This window comes from Lepisosteus platostomus, chromosome 4 (assembly GCF_059453375.1).
Source record: "Lepisosteus platostomus isolate fLepPlt1 chromosome 4, fLepPlt1.hap1, whole genome shotgun sequence".
NCBI lineage: Eukaryota > Metazoa > Chordata > Actinopteri > Semionotiformes > Lepisosteidae > Lepisosteus > Lepisosteus platostomus.
Window position 1 is genome coordinate 55,387,007 of NC_142614.1, and position 18,283 is coordinate 55,405,289.

The 18,283-nt window shown below is 35.1% G+C and overlaps 1 protein-coding gene across 1 annotated transcript in view; it reads right to left on the reverse strand.

Annotated features, from left to right (window-relative positions):
- commd10 (COMM domain containing 10) overlaps window positions 1-18,283 on the reverse strand; it is an 81,383-nt gene that overhangs the window by 57,908 nt on the left and 5,192 nt on the right. The window contains exon 5 of the mRNA XM_088629917.1: window positions 18,086-18,196. Coding sequence (XP_088486043.1) covers window positions 18,086-18,196 — 111 coding nt within the window. The remainder of the gene's footprint in view (window positions 1-18,085; window positions 18,197-18,283) is intronic.

The window sequence follows — 18,283 nt, forward strand, 5'->3', positions numbered from 1 at the left end:
TCAAGATTGGAGTTCTCCTTATGAAAAAGCTCTTATTTAGTGTGCACTGGGGTGTTGTGAAAAGATGTTACCTGTATAGTTTCTCAGTGAAAAACAAACTAAAATGCATAATGCAGTTTGTTATACCAATGCACAGATCAACAATCACAGCACAGGACTTTTCAAAAGAATATCCAAATTGAGTGCTAATTTTGTAATTGTTCATTTGTAAAAAAAAATACTGGCTCACTGGTAGAAGCAAATGGTAGTTAAATGCAAGCAAAACTCAACAAAGATCAATGTGGTGGCTCTGACAAAGCCAGTAATTATTCATAATTTACATTATAGCCTCTATTCTCATAATCGTGTGTTCCCAATCTAAATGGAGAAAGCTGAAGTCCCCCATGATTAAGATTTCTACTTTGGTACATGAACATCTGAGTTTACTGCACAATTCAGTATCTGAAGTTGGTGTTCAACAGCACACTCTTAGTTGCAAAGCCATGAGTTTTTGTTCAGGAAACAGATCATGAGATTAATTACGTAGACTCAGAGATATTTGTTTCTTCTAGTATAAGATCTTGTAGGCCATCCCTGATATAAATTGCTATTCCATTGTATTTTAGTCTGCTCCTGAATATCCAAGCATAGCTAAAGGAAATAATCGCAATGTAAGAGAAATGGAGCAATTTTGCTGAAAGTGTCCAACATCCTTTAACTTTCATAATGTTAGCATACTACAAAACGGCCACTAACAAAAAATAAACTAAACACTACATTTTCAGGCAATACTGAAGATGGCCTTTAGTAAATGTCAAGGCAATTAAACAAATCTAAATGCATGAATACATATTGATTTCTAAAATGACATACTGTCACTTGAACAGGGTTGAATTAAACACAATCAAAAGAAAAACGAAGTTTCCTGTTGAAATGTACTTCACAATTGGTTGGATTGATGTGGAAAAACCATTTATACATTGGTTAGCCACACAGGATCCTTCCCAAATGGAGCTGAACATGCTGAGCACTGCATCTGAAGTTAAGGGTAAGCCTCTGTTGTCATATGGTAAAGTTTCCATGTGCCTCATGCACACATTATACAAATACTATTACCAAACTACCGGCACATTTAAAAGGCAATCCTTCCTCTAGGAGCTATTTAAATACACTGGTGACCACATACAGACTATGAGAGAAGTGGAAAAGACTGATTTAAACATAACTAAGAGAAGCAGCCAGAAGCCACAATGGCACAAGTACAAAGAGTGTCTAAAAACAGACTTAAATTATTCTCTTTGACCTGTTTCAAACATATGTAACATTTAGATCACACAATTTCCCATTTACGTCTGTTAAAATGTACTGTTCTACTTTAATGCACCAATTTTTGCCTCATCAGTTTATTTCTCTTTATTAATAATGTAACACGTTCAATCGTTATTTTTGTTTTCACAAGCCAGTTCTTGCTTATGCACTTACATGTTTTTTTTTTCTATCAGTCCTGAAATCATCCTTACACAGCTTAAGAGAGGAAACATATCAGTGCGTAAGCTGCAAAAGATCAAGTACAGGTTAATTTTATGTAAGAAACAAAGGCAAAAATGGAAAAAGCACAACATTTCTGCTGTGGGGCCTTCTTCTTTGACATGACATACGTAAAAAAAAACTGTGCAGTCATAATGTTTTTTTTTTTCCAGAAACTTCATGGTACATGACTATATTAATAAATATACAAGATTTGGATGACAAATCATTGCAGAGTAAAGCCGAATCAGCCCATGTGATACATTTATAATTGAGGTTCCTCTCAAAAGGCCTGGAGTTAATCAAAGATTTGTTTAGTGGATGTTTTAGACAAAGCAAATTTGTGGTTAAAGATAATTTTAACATCCACATCACAAGCTTATATCTGTTCAAAGGATTGTGTTCTTTGGATATACGGAGGCAATGCCAGTAACTCCAAAAATATACTTCCATTGTAGAAAACACTCATCGCTTTTAACAATCACAATTTTTTAGATTCAAAATCATTACCCTTTACTATTATACAGCTACAATAAAATAGTTCTTAGGAAGGTTGGCAAGGTCATGTAATTTTTTTTTCTTAGATCAGATTTGCGTAATGCATAAACTATTTTATGATATATTTCGGAATCACAAAACCAGGTCTGAAGAAACCTATGGGTAAAAGAAAATAAAGCTACGATATTGTGAGATTTGTATGTTTTGCATAGATAGGAGTCTCAAATTACAATTCAGTGTAATGTTAGGGGAAAAAGAAGAAATTAAGAAATTCTAACAATGTGAAAAGTTCAAATACAACTCCATAAACATAACAGGAAGTACATCTGAGAACATATGGAATGGATTAGAAGCCTAATTTCTCAAAATATAAACAAAATACATGCTCACTACTGACACAATAAAGATTAAGCACAGTTTTGTATATGTACATGAAAGTATAAGCATATCAGTGCCCAGATCACAGTCTACCAGCTCTTTCATAAACAACAAAGACCGATTTACAGCTGTGATCAACAGCAAATAATCACTATTTCAGCACCATTTCAAATTCCTGCAAATATGCAATAGGAAGAGATCCATTTTTAAACACTACTGTATACAATATTTGCATTTATAACTTGACCCAGAAAATGTCTCATGGCTTACATTCATAACTGCAGAGAAAATGGCTCTTGTGTGGTAACTTTAATTATTGCCTAGACACCGTACTTGATCTTTCTGGTATGCAGACACTGTGGCCTTTGAGAGTGAAAGCGCCTTTTCCATTTTACAGTACGCTTGTGGGAAACAGGCACCCAGCAGGCCAAATATTCACAGCTGAACTTCCAAATTCAATGCAGTCATCTAATTTAGTGCCATCAATCAACAGAACTACTCAAGGACATTGAGGGAACAAAATTTGTTACCTTAAACCCCCAAGAACAGCATTTAGTCAAACACGGAGATTTAAAGTGCCTAAGAGAAAATTAGACTGCAACACTTTTGGTAAGGCAAAAAAAAAAATCAGAAATCTAAAGCATCACAGTTCATTTTTACAATATCCAGCATTTTATGATGAGACAAAAAATAAGAACTCAGGAAAGCACATAAATCATTCTCTAGTCACAGCTTGTGACAACGCTTGAATGAAGGCTCACAAAAGCAATTTATGGCCACTTTAAAAAGAAAAATAAAATAATACTGTACTTCTTTGTTCAGATGGTTGACCTCATGCACACATAATGAATAACCCTTGATAGTCAAACATCACTCAGACAGCTCTGGATCAGAGCGTGGTTCATCTGTGTCAGAGGCAGGTTCTATGCATTGTGCTCAGTGAAGAAATGCTGAAACTGTAGCAAGGCAACTAAAATCAGCACTGGGGAGAAAAGCAGATATCAGCTCCCCACTCCACCATTTACAGCCTTAAGCTTGTGAGAATTGTATGAAGTATGGAACAGTGCTCAGAGTAACATAATGGAGATACAGAACACACCACATACTCTTAAATCCATTCTACCCACTGTGGATTCGTCACTATGATCGTTTTTACCACTCAGTAAGCTTTTGGTTCATTTTTTAATATTGAGTTCTATTAACATAGAACATTTAGTTCAGATGGAATGCTGCAGTAATAATTTTTTTTATTTTAAAAAGCTAGCCTTTTTAAACAGATTCTATGGGGTCTTTTAAGTCCTGTTCAATCTTATTGGTTTCTCATTAACTGCAGGGAACTTTGCACATACAGGTTATCCTCATGTGGAAAAGGAATTTGTTGTATTGTGTTCCAGTGCCAATGGTGTTACTCTGCTTATTAGCAGTAGTCACTTTACCCTGTTTCACTTCGCTTCCAGACATCCAATCAAGCTACTGTTAAAACAATGCTTTCCATTTATCTTAAGGTGCTTCACAAATAAATTTGCATGTTGCTTTGTCATGTGCAAATTTCATGGTGTATCTTTTTTTGCACATTGTGAGTGCTTTGCAGTGAAATGCAAACACAGTGAAAATTACATTATAGACCTGAGTTCTACAAGACCTACAGAGGCCTTTTATGGGGCAGCAGGAAACTAAAATTCTAACAGATGTCTTGTGCCAGGAAATTGCCAATTTAAAAAATGGAAATCACTTTATTGCAGAACATGGCACCTGCCATTGCCTTACATTTTGTATCGAAGTAAGATTAAACAGTAGGGTTTTGACATTCTGTGAAAGTACTTCCTACCCATCTTCCGTATCTCACCATGGTCTTGTTTTTCTGTTTCTGTAATGAACACTCCCAGGTCTGTATCTGCAGTGTGGGGACTGACAGACTGGAGACAACTTTACAGGCTCATTAACAATTGTATTGCCCTCTGCATTACAGTGGAGCGTAGAGTATAGGCATCCGCTGGATACAGAGGAGCGATTCATGTTGTACATTTTAGCTGATTATAAGTTTATAATGACTTGAGTATATTGTTTTAGTTGATCAATAATTTAATTAACTGAAAGTGAATAAATTAGTACACTAAATTAGGGTTACTGTAGTTTATAGTATGAAGCGACAGTATAAAGGTGGACTTGGTTATATTATGCGAACTTGTCTATGCGAGACGGTCCTTTGCACCAGACATTTGTGAATGTTAAGACCCTACTGTATGTGCTGCAAAATGTACCATGTGACATTTTGCCACAGTACAGCTTTACATTAGCACACAATTCACTTCACTAGAAATAATTACAATAACAGCAATGGATCAGAGGATAAAATATCCTCTTGTTTTGTCTAGAGGGAAACAAGTGAAAAGTGAACAAAAGTGCACTACAAAGTACAACTTCAGAAACAGCAAATGCAAATTGGGGATATACAGTAATAATGGGATTTACTTGACCAGGTAGAAAAGGTAGAGATCAATAGTCTCTAGACTAAAAGAAAAAATTAGAAGGAAAAAAAAATATATCAAGTAAAAAGTATCTAAAAAAACATTATATATAAACATTTTTGAAAAAAGCCTTTCTCCAGCCATTTGAGACTGTTTACATACAGTACTACTATGTGAGATTCAACAGCACTTGAAGAATTTGCAGAACTAGTACAGGTCTAAATTTAACAGTTTTACTAAAAAGTAGTCAGAATAGTTTTAAAGGGAGTTAAAAACATTTCTGAATAGGTCCCAGGATGCTTTTAGTCAGAAATTATTCCTAAAAATTTGTAATCATTGAAAGTGAAAATGAACATTCAATGTAATGATGAAAAGGAGTCTAAAACACTGTTAAACATTATCCCGCAATTAACATAATGTATACTTGAATTTAAGGAAACTTTACCTGTTCACTGACCCAATAAATAAAATGCAAGAAGCCCATGTTGAGTCAAAAGACAAGACATGTTTTAAAGCTTTCCTATAGAAGAAGGAAACTATTCAACTAATCACTTCCTGCTTACCTTCTCAATTATCTTAATTACTGATCACTTTATTAGCCTGACAAAAAATCATTTTCCAAACAGCACAATACATGTAACAACAAAACAGTAATTCAAAGCAGTTATAATACATTAAATGCATAGTTTTCAATTATGATAAAGTTTGTCACAATAATTAGCTGAACTAATAAAGTTTAAGACTGTCATCTTGCAGGATCAGATACTCTCATAATGTATTAATGATAAAGGATTTATTTAAAAATCAAATACTTTTTATTATGAAAAAGTAAAAAAAATGATATTAAGATGTGAAGTGTTGCTTACAATCCTATAAATAATAAAAAGGCAAAGAGATAAGGAAGACTCTTCCCCACACTGCCACAAAAACAGAGACTCACAGTATAAAGTAAATTAGTCCTCCTATGGATTAAACCTTTTCCTGTTTTTAGATGACCTAAACTCTAGACAATGTAAATCAATACTATAACATTTTACTTAAAATGATTAAGATAGATTAGAATGATAAAGATGAAAGTATAAAGCCTACTCTTACCCAAAAAAACAATTAAGGTTTTTGCAGCAGGTGTTTAACAGGTGCTAGAATATTAATTGCTTTCTGCATGAATAACATATATTAGTTTTTAATTTTACCTCAAATTTCAGCAGCCCTCAGTCTTAAATAACATTTGTTCACTTATCAGGAGGGAAATACAAAGATATGCTTAACAAGCATCAAATTACACTCTACTCAATTCATTTTAACCTTAATTAATCAATTAAAGGTGCATTTAAAAATTCAATTCAGAATAAAAAAATGTAACTTTCTGGAATAAAATAAGACCAGAAATCACCTGAATATGATTCAGATGCACTTCACAACCAGATTGAAAAAGGTACGCAGTGTGTTTTTCTGTAAAATGTATTTCAACTAGATTGCGTCATAAAATGGAATTACATCACTACCTCCAGTCTCCCACTCACTAATGTGAAAGTTAACAGTCCTACATTACAGTTTCACACAGAATCAGAAATGAACATTTCCAAAAATAAACACTGTTAATTTCAATTACTGATATTTCATTTTAATTATTTATTTTACATTATTACTGGTAAATGCTGAGTTGTTTTGACGTCTGTTGCTCCAGTATCAAGTGTTACTCTTTTTTTTATCAGTCATTCTGTTATAAGCTAAACTCAGTGCTGGAGGCAGGGTGCAATCTCATTACCCCATTTGGGATCATTTAGAGTCTGTTGAGCCAACTGTTCAAATTCAGATTTCTAAACTGTAGGTGGAATTATTTACTCTAATTTATTTTTACATACTTTTAATTATACGCCTTAATGGTTTTTACAAAAATTGTCATATTTAATGATGATATTATGATTTGCCAGTTACACAAACCAACAAAAACTTTTTTTTTCAATGATCATTTATGATAGAAACTTTTAAATACGATCTGACACAGTTATCATGCCTTTTCTGTTCTTTGGGGTTTGTATGGATTTTATTGTGACACAGCCACTGATAATATATTATTTATTGCAAAAATATTCATTCGCAGCCTACAATATCACATTTTGACTAAATGCACAGGGACTAAATGTAGCATAACTAAAGGTAATATAATTGCAACAATCAAACTAAGTACTCTTATATGTTAAAAAGCCTGAATGTCAGTAAACCAAAGTGAAGAAGTTATACAAAGTGAAGTTTAGTGCTTGCAGAAGGGATCAGCATTCTAAGTCAGTAAAAGGTAGAAGCACCTGCGGCAGCAATTACTGCTCTCAGTATTTCTGTGTCAGTTTCTTCCAGCTTTGCACAGTAGAATGGTGTAATTTTGTCCATTCTTCTTGTCAAAAGTGCTCGCCATAAATTCTCTATTGTGTTTGAAATTTCGACTGAGCTTCTCAAGGACATTCACTATCTTCTTGTCAGACCACAACAATGCAAACTGTCGACCCATTTTTAGATTATTGGGAGACCTGAGAGGGTTCTCTTCTAGGATTTTCTTGTACTTTGCGCCATTTAATTTAATTCAAAGGGATAAGTAACCTCCTCCTGATCTCGGCCCCTCTACAACTTTATTCCTGGTTTGTCTTCATAATCAGTTAGCCGTATCACTCTGTGGAGTAGTGGCTTGAAGTTCAGTATCTGAGGGAACTAAAACAGACAGATGCATTTACTCTGACATCTAGCTAAATCACTTTGATTAGACACAGACAGAAACAATTAGACTAATTCAGTCAAATAAGTTTATCTTCAAGCTATTCTGCTATACACTTTTAACTGATTTAGGATCGTCGCAGCAAAAGTGCTCTGCAACTGAGAAGAATCTTCTAATTTTATTTAAAAATTTGGATACTTGCATACAGAACTTTTCTAGCTTTTTCAGTTTGAGGTAGACTGTGTATCTTCTACTAAATGTACAACTTTATTTTAAAGTGTCATGATTTTAAGACATGGCTCACACAGTGACAAAATGTGAAACACCTTGAATACTTTTGCAAGGCATTTCATATTGTTTAGCAAATGGGAATTATAACAATTCACTTCAGCATCAAGCTTTATCCCTGATCTGACGAGTTTACGCAAATCATTATCTTAAATACAGCTTCCAGTCTGCTAACATGAAAGCAACATTCTCTGAACCATTTCGGTGATACATCAATTTGAGTCCCCATTTTCTTAGTCACAACATGATAAAAGCTTCAAGGAATCAGGAAAGATGTCATGGAAGACTTCTTTCTTACACTGCAGCCAAAAACACAGAACAAACCTGACCTGACACAAACAATCCTCCGATACCCAAAGTCTACCCTTAAAAGCCATACTCCCTCAAGACAAAGAATAAATGTTTCAAAGATCAAAACTTGCTTCTTTTATTTGTTCTACCTGCTGAGCTTCCCTTCCTCAAGTGGAATCCAGCTGAAGGACGGCTCCAGAGAATCGTCTACAATTTATTTTTCCATCTCTTTTTAAAGTAGCAACTGATTTGAAGCTTCACTATACACGCCTGCTCTACATTAACAAAGAAAATTGATATTTCCTTTGATGCTGCATATGCATAATTCATAGCTGTTGCTGGATTTTTAGCGATGCTTATTTGTGTTTAACTTTTTCATTAAAAAATCTTTATGAATTCTAAGGAGGGTTGTTAATGCACTATGACACGTTAAAATCGTAACGATTTATCCATTTTTTAAGATGCATTAAAATACATGACGCTGATTTCAAAATCTTTTTGATAAATGAACTTGATAAATGTAATTAAGACTGAGAATCAAGAAGCTTTATTCCCTATGAACATAGTGGAAAAAAAATCAGGAAAAACAATGTAAAACTTCTTGCATTGATTAGTGATCTGGGACACCATTTTAAACTTGCAGATGGTGTCAGACAAGTTAATTACTGCACCTCTTCAAAAGTCAAAGGGGAGATTTAATTGTATTTTGTATCTCTAGGTGATAATAAATGAGGTCACAGCCTTCACTGTGGGCAACTCAACAAAGAGATTCTGCTTCTCAAAAGCAAAACTCAATGAAAATGCATTACAATAACCTTGCTTTCAAGTCCGAGCTTGGAGGAATTTTATATGGGCAATAAAAAGAACATTATCTCTTATATGAGGAACTGTAATATAAAAATATCAGAAATAGAGAACTGTCATTTAACTCAAAAATAACCACATTTTACTTTAAAATGAACTTTTTTTTTTGATAGAGAAGATACTGCCAAACCCCACTGGAAGTAAATACATTTGACAGAAGAAATTCGCAAATGAATGGCGTTTGCCTCCCATGACAGCATTTTTAAGCCAAGGCTAATTATTCAGTATGCAATGGTGAAAGAAATAGTTTACTTTTACAAAAACTATTCTGTGAGTTGCCGCTGCAATAGGTTAAATATGGTAGTATGAGAGACCGAACGACTGAGTTTGTTTTTTGTTTGTTATGTTCACTGCACTGACTGACAGTTTTACCACAGGGAAAAGGCAAACATGATGGTGATTGAGATGCACAGGGAATCACTGCTGTATAAATATGAAAGCAATGTGAAAATATTTAAATAATTCAAATATTATGCTATGCAAAACCCCAGCCTTTTGAGGCTTCTCTTTGGGAGTTATACATGAGGAAAACTTCAGGAAAGAACAAAAACACTCCAAAATATTGAAAAAAAACTACAGCGAAGCTACATAAAGCAAGAAAGATAAAGAATTTCCTTTATAATGGAAATACTAAAATAATTGTTATGACTAACAAAATACAGGTACTTTTCTACACACAAGACTGCAATTTAAAATTGACCAATGGACAAAAAAAGACAGTCTGTCTTATTTTAAAAATAAAAAAGCAGGTCATAATGGGCTTAAACTGGACCAATATGAAAAGGCTGAAGGCTGACTTTTGACTCCAACCCAATTTTTGTTTTCAGTCAGTGGTCTCCCAACGGTCTGAATGACACCATCTACACTGTCGCAAGCTGCTTCGTTTCTGAAACGGCCTTTTCTTGTGTGTCTGTAACCACAAATTACCCAGGGTTGGATGGAGCTGAAAAAATTCCAAACATCACATGGCTGCAACCCAGAAAACCCATGAACAGCAGATACCATCTTCAATTACTTGAACGGTTATCAGTGATTTCAGATAGTTGATTATGTAATACTGATATTTATCTACATGTGACATCACACACATGATGATATACCACAAAGAAAGGCAAAGCACGTAATCTTTGTATTCTTACTGAATACTTGAAAAAATGTCTCATTGCAAACCCCTGACATTAAAAAGATATCACACCAGTACTAATAACATGACTTCTTAGAAAAGTTTTACTTCTTATGAACCAGATAAAAAATTAAATTGTCTGTTCCAGGTATTCCTGCTCTAGAACAGGACTACAGAAGAGGAACTACAGTGCCTTGCGAAAGTATTCGGCCCCCTTGAACTTTTCAACCTTTTGCCACATTTCAGGCTTCAAACATAAAGATATAAATTTTTTATTTTATGTGAAGAATCACCAACAAGTGGGACACAATTGTGAAGTGGAACGAAATCTATTGGATTTTTGAAACTTTTTTAACTAATAAAAAAATGAAAAGTGGGGCGTGCAAAAGTATTCGGCCCCTTTACTTTCAGTGCAGCAAACTCACTCCAGAAGTTCAGCGAGGATCTCTGAATGATCCAATGTTGTCCTAAATGACTGATGGTGATAAATAGAATCCACCTGTGTGTAATCAAGTCTCTGTATAAATGCACCTGCTCTGTGATAGTCTCAAGGTTCTGTTGAAAGCGCAGAGAGCATCATGAAGACCAAGGAACACACCAGGCAGGTCCGTAATACTGTTGTGGAGAAGTTTAAAGCCGGATTTGGATACAAAAAGATTTCCCAAGCTTCAAACATCCCAAGGAGCACTGTGCAAGCGATCATCTTGAAATGGAAGGAGTATCAGACCACTGCAAATCTACCAAGACCTGGCCGTCCCTCTAAACTTTCAGCTCAGACAAGGAGAAGACTGATCAGAGATGCAGCCAAGAGGCCCATGATCACTCTGGATGAACTGCAGAGAACTACAGCTGAGGTGGGAGAGTCTGTCCATAGGACAACAATCAGTCTTACACTGCACAAATCTGGCCTTTATGGAAGAGTGGCAAGAAGAAAGCCATTTCTCAAAGATATCCATAAAAGTCTCGTCTAAAGTTTGCCACAAGCCACCTGGGAGACACCCCAAACATGTGGAAGAAGGTGCTCTGGTCAGATGAAACCAAAATCGAACTTTTTGGCCACAATGCAAAACGATATGTTTGGCGTAAAAGCAACACAGCTCATCACCCTCAACACACCATCCCCACTGTCAAACATGGTGGTGGCAGCATCATGGTTTGGGCCTGCTTTTCTTCAGCAGGGACAGGGAAGATGGTTAAAATTGAGGGGAAGATGGATGCAGCCAAATACAGGACCATTCTGGATGAAAACCTGTTGGAGTCTGCAAAAGACCTGAAACTGGGACGGAGATTTATCTTCCAACAAGACAATGATCCCAAACATACAGCAAAATCTACAAAGGAATGGTTCACAAATAAACGTATCCAGGTGTTTGAATGGCCAAGTCAAAGTCCAGACCTGAATCCAATCGAGAATCTGTGGAAAGAGCTGAAAACTGCTGTTCACAAACGCTCTCCATCCAACCTCACTGAGCTCGAGCTGTTTTGCAAGGAAGAATGGGCAAGAATTTCAGTCTCTCGATGTGCAAAACTGATAGAGACATACCCCAAGCGACTTGCAGCTGTAATCGCAGCAAAAGGTGGCTCTACAAAGTATTAACGCAAGGGGGCCGAATACTTTTGCACGCCCCACTTTTCATTTTTTTATTAGTTAAAAAAGTTTCAAAAATCCAATAGATTTCGTTCCACTTCACAATTGTGTCCCACTTGTTGGTGATTCTTCACATAAAATAAAAAATGTATATCTTTATGTTTGAAGCCTGAAATGTGGCAAAAGGTTGAAAAGTTCAAGGGGGCCGAATACTTTCGCAAGGCACTGTACATACATTTCTGGGTTTAAGGGAATATTCCACAGAGAAAGACAAAAAAAAACTGGCAACTAATACAGTTCAGAAGACAAACGTACTGCTCCCATATATCATTACTTTCTGGCCCCTAACTCCAATATATATATAGTATCAGGAACTGTTTATGGACTAATTATAATGTTTGCTAGTATGATTTAAAATCATATTGTTTATAAATTAACCAGCAAAAAATTCCAGAAAGTCTACCCTTACAGAAAGAATATATTTTAATATATTAGAATATATTTTATTTTAAAAAACACCACCACTTCAAATACTTCAACACCTTACAACTTCGTGAAAAAAAATGACAGTATTTACAGTAGTAAAAGATGTATAATAATAAACTAAAAATCTGAAGCAGTGATGTAGGGTAAGTAGTATTTTTATTCATAATCCTATATATATTTAAACAATATAAATGATTTTAGAAATAAACCATGGATTTGCATTGGGCAGGACCACCAATTCTCAAAACACCAAGTTGCTTGAATTTCATAGGAAATATGTAAGGAGATATCAGATCTTTAAGACATTAACCTTGAATCTGATAATGGACTTTGGAACACACAATCCAGAACATTATCAATATTATCAACACATAACTCGCATCTGTTTGAAATGCATGTAAAAATAATGTATTGTTAACAACTTCCTGACAGATCAGCAATTAAGTTCACATCATCAAAGTGCCACTTTTCTCCTCCTACTCTTTTCAAACTCTTTCAAATATAAATCATACTGCCTTGACTGGCAACTTTACCTGCAGGTGAAGGCAAACACAGTTGCAAACCTGTACAAGTATAAATGCTATTTATTCTCTTCTTTAATGGCAGACACATCTCATTTGGCTAAAAAAAAGTCTTAAGAATGAGCTGTGGTTCATTGGCGACACAGCAGGACCATGCAACTTTTAATATAATACTTTCTGCTCTACAGCTCTATCATACATCATTTCAAGCAGATTATGACTGTCCCTACAGCACAGGGAATGTGTGTTTTGCTGAAGCAAATTAAGTGAATTATATGTAGTCCATTGTTTTTTTCCCAAGTAAGAAAAGTAAGCCATCAGGCTGATGAAAAACACAACTTCGCACCAGGACACAGTTCAGATTGGGAGCAGAACCACTAACTGAGACAGACTGGATCTGTTTTTTATTTTGAACACAAAGATCATTATATAAGAGACAGAATGACACATATGGCCTGAAACACTTCCTTTCAGCTCTCTCAATGAGCAACAGAAAAGTTGTATTAAGGAGCACAGGAATGCCTTTTAAAAACATTTTCCCATTTACAAACTTTGCATATATTTAAAAAAAATATGTTTACAGCTACCAATTGTTTTTAAAGAATTTCATACCAAATTCTCAATTGAATTAATGAAACCTACAGGACCCAAACAATATCAATAGACTGTATTTTAGTTTCATCATTACTGAATACAGTAGGTGAGCAATCAATACAACAGGTTTTGCAACAGATTCTATTAATTTATAATCACTTTCCAAAATTTGTTTAAAAAAATAAAACATAAGTTTGAATACCAATTGTGAAATTGAGATGGAAGATCGCATATTTTGGAGCAGAAAATATCAGGAGCATTGCGTCTAAAATACATGATTTTATCAACATCTTAAGAAGTCATTGTTCTTGACATTTTTAAAATACAGAAGACAAGGCCTGTTTGTGCATTCAAGCCACTTTGTGAAATCAGAGAGGCTGGAGGTACTCTGTTTAATCATTCAAAAGCATATTTACCAGATACCCCTCATCTTCTTCTTTACCCATGACATATTTTCAGGTTCTGTACTATGCCTTCACAATTTTTCAGCATGATCTCACATTTCCTTGTCTCTACAGTCTCTGTATCTTTCCTCTGGTGACACCTATCAGCAGTACTAAACTCAGACAGAGCTGGCCTGTAGAGCTTCAGGATTTCATTCTCCCAGAGCTCTCAGGTATGAACTTAATTGAACTGAACTTTTAACTAGCTTTACAATTATATATTATTACACCACTGTTATTTTAAAAGAACCTGAAAATATTTTAAATATGCTCAGCTGATCAAACAATCAGATGAACTGCAGCTGGATAAATAACTAGAAGCCCCTGCAGCTAGTTAAAACATTAAAATTTGACTCCCTGGATCGTATGAGATTTTAAAGGGATTTAATACGTTTAAAAACACAACTATAAAATAAATAATAACAGTTGAGACTTTATTGTAGTCTCACAATATCTTAAAATAGTCTGCTGAAAATGTCTATGCTCCAAACAATTTACAATGCATCAAGAAAAACAATCAAAGGGCTGAATCGACCCTTACAGCCACAGTTCTACATTATTTTAAGAAATGGTGTTTGTTACCTACGTGAATTTGGCACTTATGTTGGATATTAATATTAATGCTAAGTAACTTAGGTGTTAAGCCGTAATGGTCCAGGTTTAGGTTTTGTTTGTTAAAAGGCCAATGAAAAGGTTAGCATAAACACATGAAATCGACAAACAAGAGGAATAAACAAAGCCATTTTCACCTGAAAAAGAGTCTGGCACAGAACTCTATAATACCGTCTTCCCAAACTGAATTTAGCAATAGTGATCTTGAAAACCAGGGCTGGACAATTTCATTATATGCCATCAAATAAATTATTATTATTGTGTGGTGCAGTGTTCATCTGTCCTACTCTTACTCAACATCAGCAGAAAAGCATACATTTTGTTATTCAGCTAAGTGGATTTGAGGGCATTCATAAAGCAACATTAATGCAATGAGCAGCAGCCTGCACTTGCTATATTATAAGGGCTGTTGCAACCTTTTAGGAATACGCTTGATGTGTGAACTACTGGTGTGCCTTGCATCTGAAGACCAGTGTGCTTTACACAAGTTCAATCACACAAGACCCCAACAAACCACTATGGATTCTCTGGCAAAATTCTCCAAATAATACACAAAAAAACACAGAAACAAATACACAATTTGTGTTTTCTATTAATACAACATGAGAATTGCCCGATTCATCAGAACGTCAGCCCACACCTTCCCACAAAACAGAGGCGCAGTGGAGGGAACTGTGGTGAAGGCTCTGGACACATAAAACTTCAAGACTGTGGGCTCATATCCCAGGTGGGACAGTGTTGAAGCACCCTGGAGCACGATTTTGCACTCGGATGCGTCCGTGAAATGCCCAGTTGTACAAATGGGTCCAAGTGTCATCATCTCTTTGGATAAAAGCATCCTCCAAATAAAAAATAATAAAACCTGGAAATAGAATGGGCCCATTTTTCAATTGGCTCAACCAGAGATAGTTCAGATAAGGATAAACATGCATGTAAACTCTGTCATTAATATTCTTCATTTAAGCATCGATGGCATCCCTGAATAAATTATCTGATTATCTGTTTTGGGCGAGTCTCAGACTTGGATAATGAATGTTACATTTCACTATTACTCTTATCTCTACGTGATTACAATGAAATTCCAGTGTGTGGAAACATTAAAATGCTTTTCACAGACAAAAACAAAACATCAGCTTTTAAATTTAGAACAACAAACAATGGGAAAAGCAGAGGGGTGCAGAACTGGAGTACAGTACAAAAGACAGAGAAAGAAGCACATACGCAGTTCACACATCGACTGTCATCATCTCCAGTGCATCATTCACTGATTAGCTGTTCCTTTTTGAAAGCCTTTTTTTTTCCCCCAAAGACAGGCTTAAAGATCTGTTTTGGGCTAGCTTAAAATAAACATCTGTGTGATACCAGTCAGAATGTATGCACAGTCTAACACCTTAAGGGCTCTGTCTGCTGCTCTGTGTAGCCCTCCGGAGAACAGACCTACAGTATTTCATGGACTAGTTGCATCCTAAATCAATAATATTCAACGGCTTCAGAGCAGCTGTTTTATTTTTCATTTTTTACTGAAGTGGAAAGATGGTAAAATCCCATTTCACCACCTTTTATGATCCAAACTGGTATTAAAGTATTGTGTGCTTGTTTTCATGTAAATACATACATATATGAATATAAACAGTATACATTTTTCATTTCATGCATCTATACACAGAAATAAAATTAAGTACAGTACAAGGATGCTAAAAATCTATATGTGTATTCATTATTGGTTTGGTCAATATTATAGGATTGGCTAGGAGAAATACTGCCTTAAGCTTTCCAGCTGGAATACTGGATCAGGTATATATATATATTTTTCACCTTTTGTTTCAGAGCCAGTTTGTTTTAGCAAGCAAGTCTACAGAATATACAATTTCTAAAAGTGAAACATACAGAAATTCTAAAGATCATTAAATTGCAATGCAATTACCTAGAAATTACATTTTCTTAAAAAAGGTCAAATGTGTTATTTTGTGTATTTCTAAAGTATCATCTCTGCACACTGTGAAAATGGCTCTTTTTAATAATTTTAAATAAATGTGAATCACCCAATCAAATAACGCATTTCCTTTTTACTTTGTGCTCAATCCAAACCTTCATTAGTAGTATGTAGTAATGTAGTCTTCATTTTAAGCTCATTTATGTTCTTTAGCTAAAACAGTCACCGTACATTGGACCTACTAAAATTCCTAATACATCAGTTCAATTAAAAAGAAGATTTAATGATTTCCTTCATCAGTTTCTCACATGAACGTCACAGCAACTACAGATTAACAAGGTACTGGTATTAGTAAGATACCAAAATATTTGTATTTTAAAACATTTTTATCACATTATGCAGTTTTATTTTTTATAAAGTTTGCATTAGCCTATTTAGTAGATTAAAGTAAGGAGTAGTAAGAAGTAACCTTTTCATACATCAATTTTTAATAACGACCAACCATACATACTTTATTATCAGTACAATTTAATTCCTTGGCTAATCATACCAGTCAGTTATACACTGGGTAATGCTCTTTTTTAATGTGGTAACAGTGCCCCCTACTGCATAACAAAAAAAATTACAACGCTTAGCAACACTTCTTCTCTCTGTTACATAGACAAGGCTGCTGCTCCACATTTGCCACTTTGCTCTAGGCCCTATTTAATTCCCAGCGGGGAATACATCAGTAAATGTAAATTACTCAATTTTCAATCCTGAGAAATTGTAGTTGGTAAGGAAAAGAATCACAGGGTAAAAGATTTATTACACAATTACCCAGCATATTGATGAAACACAGTTTTTTTTAGGAAAGTAAATATAAAACACGAGAATTATAATGATTTAGCAAACAGATAAATGAATCGTAGCTGCACAACGACATTAAATTTGCTATAAAAAGCAAAGCCCAGACCCTTGTTATCAAATCTTTACATTTCAAATAGAGAAAGAAAAAACAATACTCACAACAAACCCTGTGGAATTTTATATTTCTGTTAGATGCCATTAATTCTTAATAGAAGTATAGAAAATTATCTGTATTTTAATACAGGCCTTTCCTTTTCTTCTGCAATGATGAAAGAGTCGGGAACAAGTACAGTAGCTGAGCTAAATACAATCATGTACGGGACTTATGTCTTCAAATATATTTGTACTTGCATTACCCATTTTAGAATTTAGCAAACAAGCTGTAAGACATGTTCAGCTGACATTTGGAAGGGTGGTTACCAAGGCTGTCAGCAGCAGAGTGTCTAGAGGATTGCAGTGTTCAGCAAAGGTTTGAACACACCTCTACTAACAGAAAATATACTCTCGTGGCATTCACAACTGCTTCAAGAAGCAGCCCTCCAAAGCAAGAGAAACTCATTTATTTCTTCTTTATTTTGCAAATGGAAATAGGGATGCAGATGAAGTCTGTCAGGAAAAGGGCAGACTGTTGATAATGGTGAATGCCCCCTTGGAGTTATAAACAACCCTGCCCTCCAAGGTATTATTAATGAGCTCTATTTATTTTTTATACTTCTAACTCAGTCAGGAGGGATTGAGACAGGATTTGCATCTTTTATGAAAGCGGCAAGTCCCGGGGAAGGAGTCTCTGGGTTTTGCAAATCTACTGTAATTACAAATCACCAGCGTAGATAATGATGGAACAAAAGAGCACATGCTTGATGATAACAAAATAATTTCACATCCAATTCTGGCACTGAAGAGAGCTTGACAGAAAAAATCCCCCGGCAGATTTACCTCCGAGTCTTCATTGCTGATCCCAAGCTCCAAAACAGCACGTGGCGATTTCATTTTTGCTTGTCTCGATTGTGCCATTTCTAAGTTTAGCTCCCATCCAACACTCTCCAGCTAAAATCAAAGCATACATGAAACGATAAATGTCACATCCAGAAAATCACACAACTGACATAAAAAAGAAGAACTGTGATTTGCAGT